At 37.4% G+C, this 21,710-nt stretch overlaps 1 protein-coding gene across 3 annotated transcripts in view; it reads left to right on the top strand.

The window, feature by feature from the left end:
- The window catches only part of MBTPS2 (membrane bound transcription factor peptidase, site 2), a 41,290-nt gene that overhangs the window by 7,251 nt on the left and 12,329 nt on the right, over nucleotides 1–21,710 (top strand). For 2 of the 3 annotated variants that reach the window (XM_083854578.1, XM_083854579.1), the window contains exons 4-9: nucleotides 3,591–3,694; nucleotides 6,101–6,228; nucleotides 10,670–10,788; nucleotides 11,630–11,810; nucleotides 14,307–14,401; nucleotides 16,579–16,774. In XM_083854578.1, the coding sequence (XP_083710704.1) occupies nucleotides 3,591–3,694; nucleotides 6,101–6,228; nucleotides 10,670–10,788; nucleotides 11,630–11,810; nucleotides 14,307–14,401; nucleotides 16,579–16,774 (823 nt within the window). Of the gene's footprint in view, nucleotides 1–3,590; nucleotides 3,695–6,100; nucleotides 6,229–10,669; nucleotides 10,789–11,629; nucleotides 11,811–14,306; nucleotides 14,402–16,578; nucleotides 16,775–19,391; nucleotides 20,130–21,710 lie in introns of those variants that run through there. The other variant, XM_083854580.1, reaches the window with a different exon arrangement.

The following is a 21,710-nucleotide window of genomic DNA, read 5'->3' as shown; positions in this document are numbered from 1 at the left end:
AGTGGGAATTGGATAGTCATTTTGAAAAGCCCTAAATTATAGTACTAAGAATAAAATTGTAGTACTAAGAATATAAAACCGAGTTAAGAACTTGTTTCCTGTGAGCTGTGCAGTGTAGAGGCTCTGGTGACCTTAAAGTTTGCAGAGCTCATACATAATTGACAAGAAGACACAAGTTCTGTTTCTTTTAATACAATATAAAACCAGCAGTGAAAAAGGAAAGACAGGCAAAAAGTTTTGTGTGATAGTAAAAGCAAAGAATCATTACTGAGGAGGTATTTTTTGATTTTTCAAGGACTTATGACTTAATTTACTATGTGAAATTTCAAGTGCTGTTTCTGGCAGTATCTGCTTAAAGTCCAATGATATATTTAATTGTTTTATGGATTTCTGTTGCTGAACAATATATTATATGATTTTAGTATGGAATGTATTTCACAGGATAAGAGAGATTCCAAATACTGTCTCATCTCTTTGCAAGGCAGTAATGGAAGAACTGATACTGCCTTAACAGTTTTAACCTGGAAGGATTCCTAGTCATCTTTTTTATACCAAGAGTGCAATCTGACCAAAATGTATGTTCATTTTCCAGAAATTCAGAGTTTTATGGGATTGCCCTGCTTTCTGCTACATGGCTTAGAGCAGAGGTGCCCAGCCATGTTACTCTATTTAAGTACTCAGCTATTCAAGTGAACAGATATTGAGAATTGTGTGCAGACACAGTAGACTTTCCTGTAAGCACTAAGCTGACTGCATGCAGCTATTACAAAACGGCACGAGTGCCCGAAATCTGATTTAGCATATGCCATAAACTCAGTGCCTTTGGATGGCTGGGTCTGTTTCCCACAAGCAGAGTGAGTATACAGTGTGCAGTATGTGTTGGAAAAAGAAGGCAGTGAGACTTGAGGGAGAACCACTGTCACTGTCACTGCTGTCCCCTGTCCAGAGCCTGCTCCTGCATTACCTCCAAGGGCAAACAGGAGTGGGCAGGATGTGCATCCTGGAGGGCATTAGCTGAACATGAGACAGAAAATTTTGTAATTTACATTCCAACAGGATCTGTCCTAACCTTCCTGGAATAAGGAAAGCCTTTTTACATCTTCATTTTCTGATCATTGTATGGATCCATCCACTTTTTGTGACACCAGAGTAAAGTGGTCATTGACAATATATTGCTCTTTGCAGAAAATAACAGAGACACAACCAAAGTAAAGATGAGCCTTTGGAATTAATCTGGTGTGAACTGGAACAACAAAAGTAGAAAAATGGGATAATGTTGACCATTTCAATGTGGACATGTTTCCTTAGTGACTGCCTACTGGCAATATGACTGCACTCAAACCAAGGATTGACTGGCACTGAAAACAATTTAATAGATAGGGATAAAGTAATGTCATGTGTGGAGATAAGATTACTTCTCCTAAGTTGAGTTGTGGTTCTCTTCCTTTCTTACTTCATTCTTTCATTTATGAATGGTCTTGATTGTATAATTCTACCTTTAGCAAGTTTCAGAATTCTTTTTAAGGGGAATGTGCTAGTGTAAATTGACACCAAAAAGAGACTTATGTGGTTCCAAAGAGGTGAAGAATGACTTAGGAGGACCTTCTCATTTAAATTATTTACTTGTATTTGACTGCTTGGAAGAAAGTGAATTAGTTTTAAAAAAAACCAACAAAACCCTGCTTTTTCTTTGTAAACTTAATTTTAGCCTGTGGCTTAAAGCTCTTTAGCCTTTAGCCTCTGGGTGTGGAGAGAGGGAGAAACAGTTCTGCTTATATTTATTAAGATTTTTGTATGCTCCCTCTTTTGTTCAGTCATGTACTTGAGTTAAAATACCTGTCTATAGGTAACTGGGCTGTTTCTCTTTAGCTGCCCCCTCTTGTGTTGGTTGCCTATTGACAAAGACAGGAAAGAGGCAGATTAGTTACAAGCAAAAGATCTTCTTTTACTAAAGGCGTTTCCAGAAGGCCATAAAATACAAGACAGTATGCTTTTTAACAAAATACTGCTATTGGTTTCAGAACCCTTCATGAGAGATAGCTTCTCTTTTACATGAATCTTAAAATAGCCTCTTTGACGTAAAGTCTGAAAGCATCTGGTGCTGTGTTCTAGCAGGCTGTAGTCATGGTGGAATTGAGATGGCAACTCTTGCTATTGCCATCTGTCCTCCCACTGCAGAGGCAACACCACTGAAGTGATGCATTAGTGCCACCAGCTGATGCTGTAATGCAAGCAGTGATGTTTAAGAAATGAAGTCTGGCTGTCTTTCATACTGATACCACAGCTGAGCCTGGTAAGGTAATTTCCTTGGCACCATCACACTCTGGACAGAATTCGTGAGGTGATTAACATTAATGAATCCTTTTGAAGGATTTATTTTAGCTAGATTGTCTCAACAACCTCTTAAAGAGTTCTGCTGCATGGGTAGGTAAATGCACATAAGTGAAGAATGTGCAGGAGTGAACAAAGGTAGAATCCAACCTACCTAGTTGAATGTGCAGCCTTTTGTTTTCCACAGTGCTGTTTATAGACAGGACAGGAGTTTTTGCCCACAGCATCTTTTGTGAGGCTGGATTGCAATTCAGGTTATGTTCACATCAGTTGTTAGTGAGCAAACTGGAATGCAGCCTGCCTTGAGCAGAAAAAGCTGTAGGTCTGACAGGAGAAATGCCTCAGAGCAAGCAGCAGAAGTGGCCTTATCATCCCCCTGCAGCCTGGCAGCTGAGTGGGATGGAACTGAGCAGAGTGAAGGTCCATCAGGAGGAGGGAGGGGATGGTTCCTCATGCTTTGACTAACGACTGCTTTGAAGCCTGTCTAGAAGCAGTTGATGTCTCATGACAACCACAGTGAAGAACCTGGGAGTGGTGGGAATCCACAGCAAAAGGGGGATTGAGGGTACGAGGGGCCTGCATGTTATGTCTTAGGTAAATTAAAATGGTATACTTATTTCAAGGTCAGGGTTTTTTGAGGTTAAATTGCCATGTATAGACTACAAAAACCTGAAGAATAGATGAAAATTACCTTTTTTTTTTTTTTTTTCCCTGATCCTGTAAACTGGGATAATCTTGTGATTTGTATAGGAGGAGACAAGGGTGAGACTGACTGTTCAGCTGTCAACTCATTTTTGAACTTTACATGTTCATACTCTTTAAAGTATTATTTTCTTTTGAAAGGTGGATCTTTTCTATAGCTACATGACTGACTGGAGGAAATTGTAAACTAATACTCACAGTGCCAAGCCTGTTTCATTTGAATGGAAGTCTGTGTATATTTTTATAAACTTCTCGAGCTTAATATAGAGTAGGACACATTTGGTCAGATCCGTGGGAAATATATAGGGCAGGGAGTGGGCTTTTATGCCTGGAGAGCTATTTAATGTTCAACAAAGAATATATATTTAATATATTTTAAAATACACTGAATAAGTTGGTAAAAGAGGTGCAAACTGATCATGCTGCATAAGAACAACTCCTGTTCTGTTGTGGTTCTGAAGAAGTGAGTGAGAGCAGCAAATTTAGGAACAGAATGATTTATCTTTGTACCTGTTTTCCTCCTGTGTTTTGTTTTGTTGTCATGCCCACATCAACAGGTGCCTGGTGTCAATTTGCCCATCAGCCAGCTGACCTATTTCTTCTCTGCAATTCTCATCAGCGGTGTGATACATGAAGTCGGCCATGGGGTGGCAGCTATTCGGTAATTTCTGGTTTGCTTTTCTCCTACTCTGACAACAAAGCCAAATATTCCAGAGCAGTTACTTGCCCATGAATGTTGTTAATTAGCACTGATTTATCTAGGGAACCTGTTTAGTCTGTAATTCATAGCTTCCTTAGATTTGAATTTTGGAAGGGTGTACAAATTAAGGATAGAGTTTTAATACAGTGTATATTATACAGATCATGAGAAAGGACTTCTGCTTTGCAAATATACCATCAGGTTTAAAGCAAATCTTTTTTTTAAGTGGCCCTGTCTTTTTACACAACAATTTCATTTCTGCACCTGTGGCACTTGAAAAGAACTCGTGCTATTGCACAGTGATACTTTAAAATAGATTTTTAATTGATATGTTTAAACACAGCTTGTGAAATATAATATGAACAGGTTGAAGCAATAACTTGGTCAAATGTGATTTGCCCCTGTTAACCTCAATGATGTATTAGTTTCAATCAAAGATTATATTTTTAATGTCCTTAACTATGATAATTACTTCACAAAAATTATTTGACAGGTTAGTTATTACTGTTAAATGCCACTTTAGCATAAGAAGGTTAAGCAGTAATTACTGAGACTGATTTTCAGGTGTCCTCCACATTTCTCCTGGACAGCGTCATTATCTCTACTTTGAGCATAAAGCCCTAAGTTATTTCTCTGATTTTCCTGAGTGTAGGAAGTCATGACTGCATTTTAACCCATATACTACCTTTTTTGTAACCCCAAAGATTCTCACTCAAAGGGGTAGTTTGAGACCCTCTGTGTTTCATATGCTCTGCTTGTCTTTCAGCTTTCTTCCCTCAAATATTCACAGGGAATTTTCTGTGGAGGATGAACCTTTTGCTTATCCCATCACAGGAAGAAGCAACAAAATTTTCATTCTACTACATGTTGCTGGCAGACTGCAGAGAAGCTAGGAGTTACTACAGAGCTCTATTTAAGCAGAAAGGAAGAATAATTATTGTATCTAAATGGTGTGTTATCTTTATTCAAGGTCTAGAGCAAGGGTTTTGAATATTCAATTTTCGGTTATATTTTTGTCAAAAAATTGTTTTTCCAGCGATTTCCAGAGGAGAAATTAATCGGTCCAATGTACACTGGCAGCCAACATTGCTGCTGCTGTTTTCTGCTTGACTTTTTTATTTTCCTTCTAGCACAGATTGGGTCTATAGTGTTGTTACTGTAAATTGTCAGGGTTTCAACTTCACTAAAAAGAAGTGGTGTGGGCAAATTTTATTATTCTGGCAATTCACTTAGCCTTCTTGAAATCTAATAGACTTTTGTCAACTTCAGTTCTAGAAAGCATTAGCTGGGAACTGCAACAGCTTAAATATTTGAGCCTTAGCTTAGTCAAGGCTTATACCAAAGAAGTCTTTTTCTTCCTCCCTCTGTATCTTCTACCCAAGTTGTGAAATCCTGAATAGTCATGAAACTGCCTATTATTAATTGGTAGTATGAGATAACGCCACAGTATTCATGTGTGACTTAATTCTGAATAATTTTGTATAATTCTTTGTCTTCTTTTGGTGTATATACACATTAAATAGATAAATAGAAATAAGTAAAATGCTAGACCCAGTATATTGTCTCAGTAAAGATACGGGATTAGCTAATCTGTGCCTAATTTTTCTTGGAACATGATTTTACCATGACTCTCTTAAGTCCCTTATGCAATGTCAAAAAAACTTAATGTATTTGTTCCAAAACATTCAATTTAGAAGTAATTGCAAAACCCATGGAAAAAATACTATCTGTATAATAGTGTCAGCTACTAATATATTTAAATAGAATCATAGAGTGTTAACGTCTGGAAGGGCATTAGCATTTGTCCTTTTAACTTCTTGACTTGTTTTCATTTTTTCAGATGACATTTCCCTCATTTTTGTTGGTTCACAATGTACTCTAAGTTCCATTTAGGAGAAACAGAGGAATTAAAAATTCCAGAAGTGTGGAAGTGTTCTTTGAAAGGAAAATGATTGCTTCTTGCAAATATTTTTACATAGATGAGTTTGAAACTGCTTCCTACGGACTACCATTTTTTTAACTTAAAAGAACAATTACACCAAATGTTGAAATATATCTTAACATGAAAGTTAGGTAGGTTTTTAAAAAGTATTTTATGTGTTATTGTTACCAGGAGACAGAAAAAAAGTTGAACTTAACCTTTATGTTTTTACCAAAGTTAAAAATATGTACCGCTTAGAAGAGGCAACTACTGCAGAAAGCATTCTTTAGTTTGATTATCTTTCAATTACTGATAGTATAAAAAATAAATAACTAAAATTTTAGTCATTCTTGTTGTCAAAAAATGTGGTGCTATGAGGAATCTCTCAGTTTTTCTTTTGTTTGTTTGCAGTTACACTGCTTCACTTTTTCTTTCTCCTTTTTAAGAGAACAAGTACGATTTAATGGATTTGGGATTTTTATCTTCATTGTCTATCCTGGAGCATTTGTTGACCTCTTCACAACTCACTTGCAGCTGATATCTCCTGTCCAGCAGTTAAGGATATTTTGTGCAGGTAAATAGTTTGTAGGTTTTTATTAAATCTTTATTTAGCACCACTAATTAATCTAAGGCATCATTTGTGAATCTTTGATTGCGTATTTAAGGTTTAGAATGAATAAGTACCAAAGCTTCTCTTTACGTAACGGGGATCTTTCTGTTCTGAACCTGTGTTGACTTCTCAGAAAATCATTTGATCATTACTGTCCTTATTGAGCTGCTTTCTGGGCTAGAAATGAGTGCCAATTTCCTGTCATGAAAAACATTATTATATTCTAAATTCAATTCAGAATGGTTGTGCATAAGAAATTCCAGTTGTGTGGTTGGGGAAAACCCATGGTTTCTGATCTTGCTGTCATTAGAAAGACCTCTTGCACCAAGTGCAGAAGTTGCTCTCTTTTTTGTTTGTATGTTGTTTGGAATGTTTCTGCACATTTTATGGCCTAAGTAGCAGAACCTTGGAGCACACAATCGGGGAAATACCCAGCCAGAACAGTGCTATGAGAATAGGACTTCTTGTCACAGGTCAACATCCTTGAACAATCCACTACTGCTTCTGCAATAGGAGCAATCTATTTTTCAATAGTATTGAGTGATTTTCACTGACCTGTGAGTTGTGTTATTACACAGGTCACTGTGTTTTGATGTTGCCATCAGGAGGAAATAAAGGTTAAAACACAAACATCCAAAGAGAATCATAGCTTGTGGCTCCACATAACCTCCAAATGTTTTTGAATTGATGTTTTTTGAAGTATCTGGCCATTGGGAAACAGAGCCTGGTTGCTGTGAAAAGTCATACTGAGACTATGTCATTCTGCCTGAACCACTTGTATGATTGTAGCGACAACGGTGGCTCCCAAAGAACTGAAATAGAGATAGAAAAGGTATCAGTCCTTGATACTGGTGTTTTTCTGGTGCAGGCTAGCAGCCAGCCTGTTGTAATGTTTAGTTAACGTTGTTTCTTGAATATTGCATCTAAAACATCACCTAGAGGGTGACATATAGAAGCCTTTAGAAGCATGTTGTATATAGAAGCCATATAGAAGCATGTTTTCAAGCTTTTATAAATCAAGTAAATATTTACAAATGTTAGGTAAGTAAATATATCTGTATTACAAATACCCGAATCAACAAAATCATTCACTTCATTAGGCTAACTTTTATGAAGCCCCATTTGTCAAATTAATCTGTTTCCATTTCCATCTACTGGGAACAGAGCTGAGAGAAAAGGCATACTGAATTTCAAAATGGCTTCATTACATAGATTCCTGAGACATTATCTAGAAAAATAGAATTCTAAGCTGTAATAGAAAGTAATTGCTTGCATGTTTTGATGACGAGCAAACACCTGCAATAATTTTTCATGTTTCTCAGGAAACCTGAAATAGAGGAATACAAGGCAGGAGCAAGCATGTTGTGAGACTGGTCAGCATGAATGGCTTCCTTTCAGTTAGGTGTAACAAATAAATGTATTTTTTTACAGTTTATGACAGATATTGTTATAAATGGCTCAAAACCAGGCAGGAATGAGTAAATAAAATTTAATTTGAACCCATTAAAAATTACAAAGCACTGTGAGCTTGATGGGACTCCTGCCCACCAGAGGCTGGTGCACAAAATGGCATCTCCACCTTTTATGCCCTGAGTGTGTATCAGCATCATTAATATTCATGAGCAGCCCTTATGTGTCCTTCTGGCCCCTCCCACAGGCCATAGTTTTGCCCGTATATGGATACTTGGCTCCTGCCAGGGCTTGTCAGTCAGTCCTTCCGTGCCTTTCATTGGTGGAGCTCCTCTCGTATCCTGATGGGTGGTGCCATGTTACCTTGCCAGACCTCCCTGGCAACACGTCACCCTCCTCCCTGCTGCCTCCTACAAGGGGCAAATACACTCCCTGCCCCACATGTTTTTACAGCCCTGTCAGCCAGAGCTTCCAGGCAGTGACTACAAAAGGGGAGGGGGCTGTTGAAGGGAGACAGAAAAGCGTTCAAGACTATACTGGAAAAACAAAAGTGTATGTCAAAAGAACTGTAAACGCCAACAAAATTTCTCCCTGCCACAACTCAACAACCTTTCCTCATTTGCATGAGCCAATCACCACCCCTTATTCATAACTAGGATGTTTCAGAACTAGGGTGTCTGATAGTAATAAAATGCAATATTCAGTAAACAACCAATTTCTTTTATTTGTCAGAACAGTTGAATGAACCTATTCCTGGTGTTCAGAAATTTGAATTTAAAGAGATGCTTTCAGATTTTTGTATAGCAGCTAAGTAGCAGAGCTAGACTAGAGGCCGATACCAAATACTCATTTTGTAGTCCAGGTATAGTCTGGAGATTAAAAAATACATTTTTTGTACAGCAGATGGCATCATAAGTTCAAGAATAGGAAATGAGTGTTCTTGGAAGATTTGTGATATTTATGGCATAATTCCATGCCTACTAGATAGATGAAAAGTGATTCTGTGCAGCACGTTCTTGTTAATCAGTTTAAATATCTGTATTACTTTCTGAGATAGTTTTTAATACATTTCATCTTGTCTCTAACAGGAGTTAAATGTTTTTTGTTTTCTTTTTTTAATTAATTAATGGTTAGTAAATTATTTTAAGGAGTTTTAGGGTTATGTAAAGTGTCCCTTTTTAAATGTAAAAAAATAGGTGTCCAAGGATGAGGCTGTTTTAGCAAGATGAAGTAGAAGGTAGACTGAGCAGTGTGCCTCTACAGGTATTCTTATTTGGAGCATGTTTATTTTTCTGTGGATCACCTAGGATGAGTTTGAAACCTTTCTCTTTTAGACTTTTTTGCTGTATTCCACACAGCAGATGTTGTCAATTTCTGTAGCAAGCCCCCTGTTTCCTAGCTGCCTGAAAGTATTCCTTGTCACTCTAGCAGTTCCCTCACCTCTTTTTTATTACTATTATTTTAAGGGTTGGGGTTTTTTTCACTTTACTCTGTCTAGCAGCCACACTGTTGGAAAGAATTTTGTTTCCATTTTACATTTTTGTCTTTTGTTAAGCTGTTAAGCTGAAAAAATAGTTTTATGATAAAAAGGTTAAAACAATAAAGTTAAAATATTTGCTCACTACCTCTGGATTTGTTGCAAATAAATGTGTGTATGTGAGATAAGGACCACTGATTACAAAAACATTTCCTCTATCTGAGTGCCTTTCCATGAGATACAATTCAAACTATAGAAAGAAATTATTTTAAGAAGCATCTACCAGTGGAAATGGCAACAAATTCTTACTTCAAGAACTCCAGAAATGTCTCTCATTTCTGCAGCATTAGAAGTGTAAAAGAACATGAGGCGAAATGTGGAGATAGACAGGGGAGATAAATCTGCTATGTGCTATGATTTCTGTGTTATATACACTACAAGAAAGACAGGTTTAATATATTTTTAAATATATTTAATTGAATTCCTGTGCTGTGACTGCACTGTAAGTTTAGAATTGAATCAGACTCCTCATAACAAGAGGAAGCACTGTAAGAAGGACATAAAGCCTCTTCAACACTGAAGTTTTCCTGCATTGTTTGTACAAAACTGTTTTTCTGAGAACACAAACTAAATGAGAAAATTTGTGGAGTGCTGAATGTGGAAAGCCATAAAGCTTTGATGATGAACACCAGCTGTGTCTTATGATAGTGGCTTATTGCTTCTTATGGAGAACCACATACTAAAAGGATGGCTATTGCAAATACATTCCCCAAAATAACCTGTCAGGAAATACTGATTGTACAGTTTAGTTTCTTGATGGGGTTTTATGTTTGTATTTTCTTGTAGAAGAAGCTTCTTTTTCAAATAATTTTCTAAATTTATTTGGCACATATACATGTAATAATTTAAATTGAAATAATGTCGGTTACCATCACAAATACCGAATTGCAGGTAAATTTCGAACATTTTACTCTCTAGGACAAACAGTATTTATTCAAAAATAAGCCCAGTTATTGAGATTCTTAAATTCTTAAATTCAACAGTTTATTGTGGTAGAAGGTAACATGTAATACATTTCATTGCACTTTTTTTTTAATATTTAAGAATGAAGACCATTCTGTAGATAGAAACTGTATTTTAATAATGGATTCAGAAGCCCAGGTTTTCTTATGGGTATACTGCCCTCTTATACTTAGAAAAGTAATGAAATCTTAGTCTATAGCATGACACCTTAGATATGAGCTTACTGCTCTCCTATCTTTTTTGATAGTTCTATTCTGATAATTCTCAGGGGCTTACAGCTTTCTCAAAAATTTCTTTACAAAGTAGCATCATGGAAGCTAAAGTTCATTTTTTATGTACTCTTCTTTTATGCCTATGTTCACAAATTAACTTTTCATTTATTTTTTACAGTAATAATTTTGGGAGAGTTAATTAGAAGGCAGGTGTAGGATCATTTAAAAACCAGCTTTTTGGTATTAGTGCTTATTTAGAAACTTTTTTTTGCCTTCTTTTTAGGGGTGTGGCATAATTTTGTTCTTGGTGTTGCCGGTTTCATGGTGTTGTTTCTTCTGCCAGCCATTCTTTTCCCTTTCTATTACACGGGTGTTGGGGCACTTGTCACTGAGGTTGCAGAGGTAAGAAGGATATTTGCTAGTTCCATATTATATGCTTTGTGACTTGAAACGTACCTGTAGCTTTTATTATCACAGTCAGACATGTTCAGTTCAGCCCTTTGCAGAATATAATGTACTGAACTTCTTGCTTAAAGTTTTCCTTTCAGTAAAAGTTTTCCTTTCCTATTAGTAGATAAAGGAACATGGTGTGAATAACGATAGTCTAATTAGCATACTATAAAGCTGTTGAGACATTTGAGATGAGTTTGCAGGGAGTTTCTGGGAGTTTTTAACTGTTCTTCAGTATTGGCACAAAGCAAATCTGCTGGAAACTGCATTATCACTCCAGTTACTGCTATCTGTTTTTAATGTTAAAGATTATTTTGAGCTGATTTCCTTGTTTAGTCAGCTGGAAGCAAAGTACAGATAGACTTCTGGGATTCTGAAAAGGAATGATTTTTTTTCTGACTTAATCAAATACGGCACAGTTGAACTCCAGAGCTGAAAGGATCCAATCTTTCTTGGATCTAAAAGTCAATTGATAAAACTCAGGAGAGAGTGGCATTTATAATGCTTTATTACCTTTGAATGTTTAGGTATACCTGCTTTCTTGAAAAGTTCAGGGTATTAATTTAAGTTACTTGAACTTAATGTGTTGTGGTTTTTCTTACCATTTCGACCTATATGAAAATAATTACTCAAATTTGAAGATGTTTCCAGTACACTTGGAGACTTCCCTTTCCCTCCCCTTCCCCCCCATTTTTTAGTATCTTAACCTAACGATTTTATAGTATTGAGTAGAACTGTAAACTAATCCTTGTGGTTTTAACTATAGTAATATGACTGACTTCACTGTTCTTAGGATTCTCCTGCCAATGGACCAAGAGGTCTTTTTGTGGGAGATCTTGTCACTAACCTTCAAGACTGCCCAGTTTATAATGTGGAAGACTGGAATTCCTGTCTAGGAGACATTTCAGAGAAGTCACAGGTCGGCTACTGTGTAAGTGCAGCCACCCTACAGCAATTAAGCTTTCCAGCTAGAGGTATGACTTAAGGTGCTCTCCTCATTATTTTGTATGTTAAATTAATTTATATTTTAATTTTATCATGTTTTAAAGACTATTTTGGATTTAGAATTTGTTGTTGGGGTAAGATTCCTTGTAAGTCAAATCTGCTGTCCTGTCTTAAGCAATTACTAATGTGCTATGCATGCTCTTCTGTGAAATCTGAAAGTGAGGGAGGGCTAGATGGAGGAATTTCTCTTGTCTTTCAGTCATCCTGTAAAAATATCCTGTATGATCTGAATAATAAAATTTGCTTCTTCAGGAAACTAATGCAGAACTTAGTTTTTAGCAGTAGTACAATTATCTCCTCTATTTTAAGTTCTGTAAAATGGACCAACCCAATGATCTTTTGCAGATGTAAATTTCACATTTACTTCATGCTTTGATCAGCATGACATTGCAAATTGTATGATTTAACCCAATTCTGTGCTTTATTATAGTCGTTTCTTTGGGTATGTCTCCTTACAGGTTTTTATGTCATTGCCCATAAACTCAGTTTTGTCTGGATTGCACATACTGCTTCTGGAAGTCAGTTTACCTCCTTCTGTTTCCTTTTATACATTAGAGTGCTTGTTGCTGTAAGGGCTTACCCCTAAGAAACAAACAAAAACAAAAACAAAAACAAAAACAAACAAACAAACAAACAAAAAAAAAAAAAAAAAAAACACAAACTAAACTAGAACAATTAACAAAGATGAGTAGAACAAAAACGAACAGTCAAGTTAAATTGGCTGAGCATCTTGTGACATGTGCTGAAGCTCTCTAAAATTTCTTTCATGCAAGCATTCATGGAAACTGAATTCCAGAGGTAAGGGGCTGCTGCTGAGCAAAGCCTATAGGATGCTGTTTCAGAGCTTTAAAATTGTCACTGCATTTTTCCATCATCCTGGAAATAAACAGGAGGTCAGGCAACTCGACTGTCTATGCTTTTGATGCTCTATAGTACTTTTGCGAGGCTGAAAAAGTATTTTTTTCTTAGTATGTAAAGAAAGTGATCTTATAGCTAGTAATAAGATAAATATTTAAACTGGAAACTAGTGGAGTATGGGTAAGAACCTGCTTTTAGAGGTGTGACAGTTTGGATTATACCTCTGAAGAGGAGTGCAACTTTGGTCCGTGCTTTCAGCTGGGCAGGGATGGCAAGAACCAATTCTCAGATCTTGTAGGTATATACATCTTCAGATTCTGCTGTTCCCTGAAGTGCAGTTTCAGAGTCATGGGTAATAAAACTGCATATTCTGCAGATGAACCAGTCCTATTTAGATTGAAATACTAGAGGCTTAGTGCTGGAGACTCAATATTGCTTCCAAGCCTGGTTGCTGTATTGTGTTAGCAGCCCATTGTCTCACTGCTGCCTTCTAATCAGACCAGTCTGTCTGCATTTTCAGAGTCATAAGCCTCCAGCAGTGAGAAATATTCCTCTGAAATTAAATGAACTCTGTTTGGTCTCCAGCAGCTGTCGTTCGTCAAAATCTTGACAGTTCACAACTTGACATAAATACAGAGTATTGATAAAAATGTATATAGCAAATGGACTCCATCTAGTCGACCATAAAACTAATGGAGAGTGAACTATATGAGTATTGAAGCTAGAGAAAAAACAATGCCCTAAGGATGATCTTGAAATGTAAAAAAAAAAAAGTGTTTTCAATGTAGTTTATAAGGAAGCTAATTTCATGGTCATTTGCTATTCAAAAATGTATGTGGTTTCTTAGCCTGAAGGTACTTGAAACAAGGTTTGCATGGTACAGTGCTTGCACCTGTAAGCCCCAGGCATAAAGCTCCATGTCAGTGAATTGCAGGTTATGCAGTGATAAATCAGCAACCAGTATCACAGACTTGATCTACCTGAGGAAGGGACTGCAGCTGCTGTGATACAGATCCTTACTGTGGCCATTCTTCTGTGTTTGTGTGTGTTTAAGCTGTTGTTGGACAGTAGGTTAGGTTTAATTCATTTCAAGAGCATATGTACAGAGGTTCTTTACCAGACTAGTTAGGTCATGGTTTAAAATATCATTTTTTCACTGCTGCAGCCTTCAAGGCTTGGAAAGCTTTCAGAATCTGCGTCTTGCAAAGGCTTTCATGATTTAAAAAGTATGTTTTGAGTCTTAGCCATTTCCATAGGCAGCCAGTGAAATCAGTACAGTAGTAGCTAACAAATTTCTATGCCAATCATTGGTGCAAGTTAGAGGCAATGGATATAAAAGTATTTTGCAATTTGTAATCCTCAAAACATTGCAATGGTAAATCCCCAGCATTGCAAGGAGATTTATTAAGGTGAAAAAATCAGTATGTGATGTGACTGAAATCATGTGACACACATATTGGTGGTAAAGCTTTATTTTTAGTTGAGCCTCAGCTAGGCTGTGTGAATTACTGTAACTCTTGAAGGCTTCAGAATGATTGTTTTACTTCATTCAGAGACTAATTTTTTTCAGCAAATAATATTATTTGCTCTATGCCTATGTTCTTTAGTCTACAGAAGACTTGATGGCACAGTTGAATGTTGTAGTAACAACAGCCTCACAGACATTTGCTTTTCATACAGCAATAAGTTGGACAGCCATCTGGTAAGTTACTTAAACTGCTAATTCTCCTTGGTAAATCTAATTTTTTTTTAATATTAAATTAGTAATATTTACTGACACTTATGCAGCGTAGTCAAGTGTTTAAGAATATCCACAGTTTGCAATAAAGGTATGCATGTATTCTCCCAATTACAGCTTAAAAAACCACAAAATATTAGTTGCAATTTTTCCCATAATCAAACAGGGGATCTCTGGAAGAATCATAAAAAATTGTAGACACCTCATTCTTTTAGTCAGAAAGACACCTCAGTCATTTTCAGTATTCTGGATGCACAATACTGGTGAGAAAAAACAACTTTTGAGAAGAAGGCAAAATTGCTTATTTTGGTGTTTCAGTCCTTTAAGGCATTGAGCACTACCAGGAGAGCATTATTTTGTCTGAAGCCAGCAGAGTTGCTCCCTAAATTAAAATAAGGACATGCAGGAGATAGTCCTAGAGATTGCCCAGTTTCTCAAAAGAAGGGCCCATACTTTAATCTTTTTTTCACCGTGTCGATTTTCTTGTTACGCAGAAACATGAAGTTTCTCAGGAGGATTTTGACTTCTTCCCTTATAAAAGGGTTTAGCAGCATTCCAGTGCCTAAAGGGGCTACAAGAAAGCTGGGGAGAGGCATATAGTGACAGGACAGGGGGGAATGGCTTTAAACTGGAAGAGGGCAGGTTTAGATCAGACATTAGGAAGGAATTCTTTACTGTGAGGGTGGTGAGGCACTGGCAGAGGTTGGCCAGAGGAGCTGTGGATGCCCCATCCCTGGACATGTTCAAGGCCAGGCTGGATGGAGCTCTGAGCAACCTGGTCGAGGGGAAGGTGTCCCTGCTCATGACTGGGGTTGGAATGAGATATCTTTAAGGTCCCTTCCAACCCAAGCCATTCTATGTTCCTGTGAAAATACATCAATATGTTTGTTAAAATATATATTCCATACTGACAGTGATGGAATATTTCTGTTGGTTCTTTACAAGCAAAAGAGCACAAGTATCAACTGTGTAAACTTTTCTACACATACCAGTTTGTTATTGTTCTGACTCTAGTGATAAATACCCGAAGAAATTCAAATAAATTTGTTCCAAATCTGCTATGTTTACAGTTTCTACAGTGGTAAACTTCCCACTCCAGGATATTTTTGTGGTATTTAACCACTAGGAGTTGAACACATTCCAGCAGTTCATTTGAAATATGGCGGTGGCAGCAAGATTTGATAAATCACTATCCATTTGAGCTTGGGCATTCTTAAGCTTGTAGCTGCTACTTGTGATCAGGGAAGAAATAAAAGCATCAGAAATCTTGAGACCTTGTGACTTTCAAGTGTTCTTAGACTGGCTGTGGGTTTTTGGATAGTTTTTTTAAATGGTCTTAGCAATGCTATGCAGCAGTTTTTGAAAGTGTGTCCTCTCCCTCATTAGAGTAGAAGGAATTTGTATCAAGGTTAATGGTGAGGGTCTGACACTCATGCATTTATGGGGAGTGGAATGATCAGGCTGAGAAGGTAGAAATTACTTTTGTTTTTCCTCCTAAGGCAAACAGTAGATTAGGATTCTTTGCTTCTATTTTTAGAACAAAAGGAAAAGTGTCACTGAGATTTTATGAGAGACCTGAAGAGGAAAACTAATTTCCTGTTCCCTTCTGCTATACTGTCTTTGGCCTGTGGGGAGCAAGAAAGATCTGGTCTCAGAGTGAGAGTTACAGGCAGGGTTGGGGCACAGCAGTGCAATGAGTCCTGTGTTCATCTTAGTTGAGAATGATTTCTTAGGTACCACACATCTGGTAAGTTTGTCAGTTTATTTGCTAAAACTCCAGCTTGAACAGGTAAGTCACTAGGATGTTGATATAGGCTCTGTCCATTAGAAATCACTGACCTATGTTGAGATGCTGTGATTTTTTTGTTGTGCATGTGTGTACTTTTCTAGAAATAGTTTGTTTTAATTTTGTACCCTCTCTTCTACACTACAAAATATGGAATGACAGGTTGAATATGCATCAGGTAGAGATTTGTCAGGATTTGACAACAGAAAACTAGGGAAAAAATCAGATTTTATCTCTTCATGGGCTTATATCAGTGAGGCATTTCTTTGCTTAAAAAGGAATGTTTTGTTCCTTTTATTTTGATCTGCTGGAAAATACCTTTACCTTTCATAATGATTTTCAATGCCCTTTGCAGTATGCCTGTCTGCCAGCACGAAAAGTTATTGAAGCCAGCAAAGTTTGTCGAACCAACATGGACTGCCATAAGGACTTTGTTCCAAGCTTTTGTGTGACTCCTTCTTTGGAGAACCAAACAAGGCTAATCAGGGTAAAGCATCCACCCCATATTGACATGCTCTATGTAGGACACCCCATGCATCTTCAGTACACAGGTTGGTATTATTTATTGAAAGTTTAGCAAAAACAATATCTAATATGGTTCCTTTTTCTGCCTGCTTAAACAAGGTCTTGGAGTGCTTCTTAGTTAATTTTTTAAAGCAGAATCCATTTCTTGTTACAGCCAGTGGAGACACATGGGCTACTCAGGCCTAAAATGAAATGTTCACAGTGCAATGAGTTGTGAAGGTAATAGAAACCATATGTGGGATATGAGATGGTTGTTTTTCCAGAAAAGCTTGAAAGAGGTATTTCTAGAACAAATCTTACTCAGGTTAGTCGTAGGAACCAGGTACCTGCATTTTCCTAGCACATAAATGTCTCAAGATGCTGTTGTAGAATCTTTGGGGCACTTTGCTCCAACACCTTGCCTGGAATATTAGCATGACCGCTTAAATCACACTTAATATCCAAGTATCTGTGACACATTCCCGTGACTACTGAGCTACAACTGTTATCACAACATAGTTTTTGTCTGATTTTTTTTTTTTTTCATTTGACTGCTCTAAATGAAGTAACATATAAAATTTTAGTTCCTTACTTTGAAGTGACTCTCCTTTGGACATTGTATATAAATAAAAAGTAGTTCTGCTCCTGAAATGAGTATGGAAAGAATGAACAAATTTCATCAACATCCTACTTGACAGCTTGAGTGGCATGGTGAAAATTAGCTGCAGATGGGCTTTAAGAAGTTTAAAGTGTTAAATTACTATCCCTTCCTGTGAGTGAGGTATCTGTTCCTCACAGGCAGCTAAAACTCTCGGGGTAATTTTACCTCAAATACCTTGGAAGTATCTCCTTAGGAAGGCACTGTACTTTCCTGAATAAGCACTGGAATTAGGTACAAAAGAGCTTTAGAAACAGTGATGAAATCTGGTGGTGTAAATCTGTTAACATTCTTGGATACCGTATTTTTAGTTAATCAGTCTCTATTTTTCCATACTGGTAATTTGATACTCTGTGAGGAGTTTTTTATTTCAACTTTTTTACAATATACTCTCATTTAAGTCTAAAATATGATCTCTTCATTTGTTACTTTTGGCCTCATGCCATTTAAGAGGAAAACATTTTGCTCTTGTGTGTTACCTACACACACTGTTATATCTGACAATATTTATTTCAAATGCAGCAACATATTTTAAGAATAGAGTTTTATAATTATTCAGAATTCCTTTTCTTGGTCTTTAGCAATGCAAACTATTGGTACTGAAGAACAATTGATGTTGTTCTCTTTTCCATACACTCGAAAAGCAATGGAGTTTTCATTGGTATTTCCCACTGCAGTAATTTCTGCAGAAGAATTGAACCTGCCAGTCTTTCAGAAGTCAGAAAATAATGTTACTGCATTTAAAGGGGTAGTTACTTTGTGTTAGTTTGTGAAAATACTTTACTTTGTTTGCATACACATGTAGGAGTAGAATTTTAAAGTGATTTACCTTTGGAGTTGTGCACTGAATGTATTAATTTTAAGCTACCTACTATTAATTTTAAGCTACCTACTATTAATTTTAATTTAGCTACTTTAATAGTAAGCTATAAGTTTGATTTCATTTTATTACCAGCTTTGCTGCAAATGCAATCTATGCTCTTATGTTCCCTTTGGAAAAACACCAGACCTAAAATGATAGGATCCTGGCTTGGGTAGCAGGCAGTCTGCTGCACCAGCCTAGAGTTTCGTGTATTCCAATGGAACAACTTCTAAGTATTTCAGACTTAGCATTGCACTGGGGCCAACAGGTTTGGTGTGGGTTGTGGTTTTTTTGTTTTGTTTTGGGTTTTGTTTTGGTTTGTTTGTTTGTTTTTGTTGTTATTGTTGTTTGTTTATTTTTTCCCAAATGTGACTGATCAGAATTTTGTAACTGTTTTTTAGTTAAAAAAGAAGAAAATAATTTCTTCCTCTATTATGTGAGCTTTGAAATAGGAATACGTTTTAGTGAAATACCTTATTCTTTAGTGTGATCTTTCTGCCTGCAGGAAACATTACTTTTTAGAGTAGTGCTACATTTAACACGCAACATAGTATGGGAATTGTAGTACTAGTTTGTACTATGACTATACTTTCTCTAGAAATGTCACTAAAGCAATGTTTGAATAACATTCTATAATTATGCATGCATTATTTTCTGCTTAGGCTTGTATTATTGTCATGATAGTCCTGATTCATGGAGAAGTAGTAATTATTTCATATTTTCATTTGAAGGTAACTTTCAGATGACATATTTTTTAAAAAAAGTATATTCATATTAGCTACGTAGAAGAGATAGTCTCTACAGTTTATTTCTATTAAATCTTTCTGTTGCCTCAAATTAAAATATCCTAGTAAAAATGTTTTTGGTTGATATAGAAGCTATATATAGCACTTGTTTCCAGTATTTAAAAATAACAAAACTTTAAAGAATTATAATCCTAAATGAATATACAGTGATAGAAATTTGGCCAAAACCGAAACAGAAGGATGATTAGGAGTGCACGTTGTTTGGGACAGACACATTTGAGTAATGCTTTTAATTAGCATTCTTTCTGTAAAAAGTATCAAATGTTATCCAATATAAGTACATACTGTCGGTTCAAATGCACATGGTATTAAGTCTTTTAAAACTCTTTGTATTGCAGGCCAGGTATGTTCCAGAGTCCCTTCTCTGTTGGACACTTGATATGTAAAGCTGAAATGGAGGGCCCTGTCAGTACTGCCATGCAAATTTGCAGTGTTTCTTCTTTATTATGTATGAGGGGTTTTATTCCCTTGTGTCATTTCTAATAGTTTTTACTTCCTTCTCTGGCGCTTGTTCGTTGGGAAGAATATGATGACTAAGATTTGTATTAGGAATTCAAATTACTTGAGGAAACAGCATATCCCTGAATGTTACTCTTGCCCATCACAGACCAAAACCTGTAAGATTTTCTTGATGAAAAGAAGATGGAACTTACCTCGAAGATAATTTCCTCAAGCTTGACCAGTCTCCTACTTCTGTTGTAGCTGAGTCTTCTAAAAAAAAACCCCAAAAAACAGCACTTCCTGGTTTTGGGCATGTTGATGAGCAACAACAGCCATGATCCATGTGAAGGTCTTTCTGGTACAGCCTGTTCTCTCAGTGTTTCCATGCTTGTTTACCCTTATAGGTAGGGATGGTCCTTCATTACTTTTAACCCAGGTTTAAAGGGTTACACATGCAGATCTTCTGGAGACCACACAGAAATATCTTGTGCCATGCTGTCTGTCTCCTCCATGGCATACACGCCCTTTCCTCAATGAAGAAATTTTGAAAAGCTCTTTGGTCAACCTAGTCTTCAAGTCATTTCCAATTAAAATTGTATCTGTTGTGAATTCCTCTCAATATTTGCCAACACCATCTAGCATTAGCCAACAAGAGAAATGTTATTTCCAGGTCAAAGAATTGTTTAATTAGAGTGGGAAAACAATGACTGTTTTCACTTATCCAGGCTCATTGCTGTTCATCTCTTCCCAGCAGCAAGACAAGCCTGTAGAGCATAATTCCTGTAATTCTTTTGTTATTCTTCAGAGGACAGATTCCCCTACTGCCATTAGGTTTGATCCATTACAACCACAAAATTCACTGCTTCATATTACAGTCTCTAGAGCTCAGTCCAGCAACTTCCTGAAGAGTTTTTCTATGTTTGGAGCTTGCTTCAGCGGCAAGGTTTGGAGTTTAGATCCATATCTTCCATATCTAGTAGCTGTCAGTGACAGCAGTTTGTTGTAACAAAGAAGGAAGAAGATCAATGATCCATTCTCAATGTAGGCATAATTTCAGGGTCAGGATGGTGACTTGGTAGTGGCTGTTAGTTGTTTGTCAAGATGCAATCAGGCTTTGAAACTAGTGTTTTGCAGTGTGTGTCTTTTGAAACCTTTGGCTGTCTCAGCCATTTTGCTATTTTGGCTCATGAGCAGGAGTTTTGATCAGACGTTTTGATACCAGCCTTCCACTTGACAAGTTGTTTGCTTTGATATCACTTGACCTGGGTAATGCGAGGCTGGAGAGCAGCCCTGCAGAAAGACATCTGAGTATCTTGGTGAGTAGCAAGTTGAACATGAGCCAGCAGTGCCCTGGCAGCCAGGAGAGCCACCTGTGTCCTGAGGGCATCAGGGACAGCATCACCAGCTGGGCAAGGATGGGGATTATCCCAGTCTGCCCCGCAGTGGGGCAGCCTCACCTCGAATGCTGGGGGCAGTTTTGGGCACAACAATATAAGGAAAGATATAAAGCCATTAAAGAGCGTCCGGAGGAGAACTACGAAGATGGTGAAGGGTCTAGACAGGAAAGCATTTGAGGAGCAGCTAAGGTGATTTGGCTTCCTCAGCCTGGAGGAAACCTCATCATGGTCTACAACCTCCCGAGGGGAAGTGGAGGGCAGGCATTGATGTCTTCTTCCTGGTGACCAGTGACAGGATCCCAGGAAATCGCCTGAAACTATGACAGGGGAGGTTTAGGTCAGATAACAGGAAAAGGTTCTTCACCCAGAGGGTGGTCAGGCAGTGGAACAGGCTCCCCAGGGAAGTGGTCATGACACCAAGCTTGACAGAGTTCAAGCAGCATTTGAACAATGCTCTCAGGCACAAGGTGTGACTCTTGGGGATGTCCTTTGCAGGGCCAGGAGTTAGACGTGGTGATCCTTGTGAGTCCTTTCCAACTCTAGATATTCCGATACTATACAAATACTTGTGTGAAGACCGTCCCTTTTATTCAAACAAAAAGCCAATCTCTGAAGCTGTTGGTCATGTTTCTGTCAGCCCAACCCCTACCCTGGCAGGCCCACTTCAGCTTTGTCTGGAAGGCTGGGCCAGTGGGTTTGAGTATGGAGGGGGCTGTTTCTATTGTGGCTGGGGCTGGGCAGTTCCCACAGCTGCTGGAGGACAGCCAGGGAGGGGCAGGGGAAGAGGGACAGCTCAGGGATCAGATGTGTGAGTGTCTT

Source organism: Zosterops lateralis (genome assembly GCF_965231275.1).
Source record: "Zosterops lateralis genome assembly, chromosome: 2".
NCBI lineage: Eukaryota > Metazoa > Chordata > Aves > Passeriformes > Zosteropidae > Zosterops > Zosterops lateralis.
Note: the sequence above shows the minus strand (reverse complement) of the source record. Positions and strands in the feature narration are given on the sequence as shown.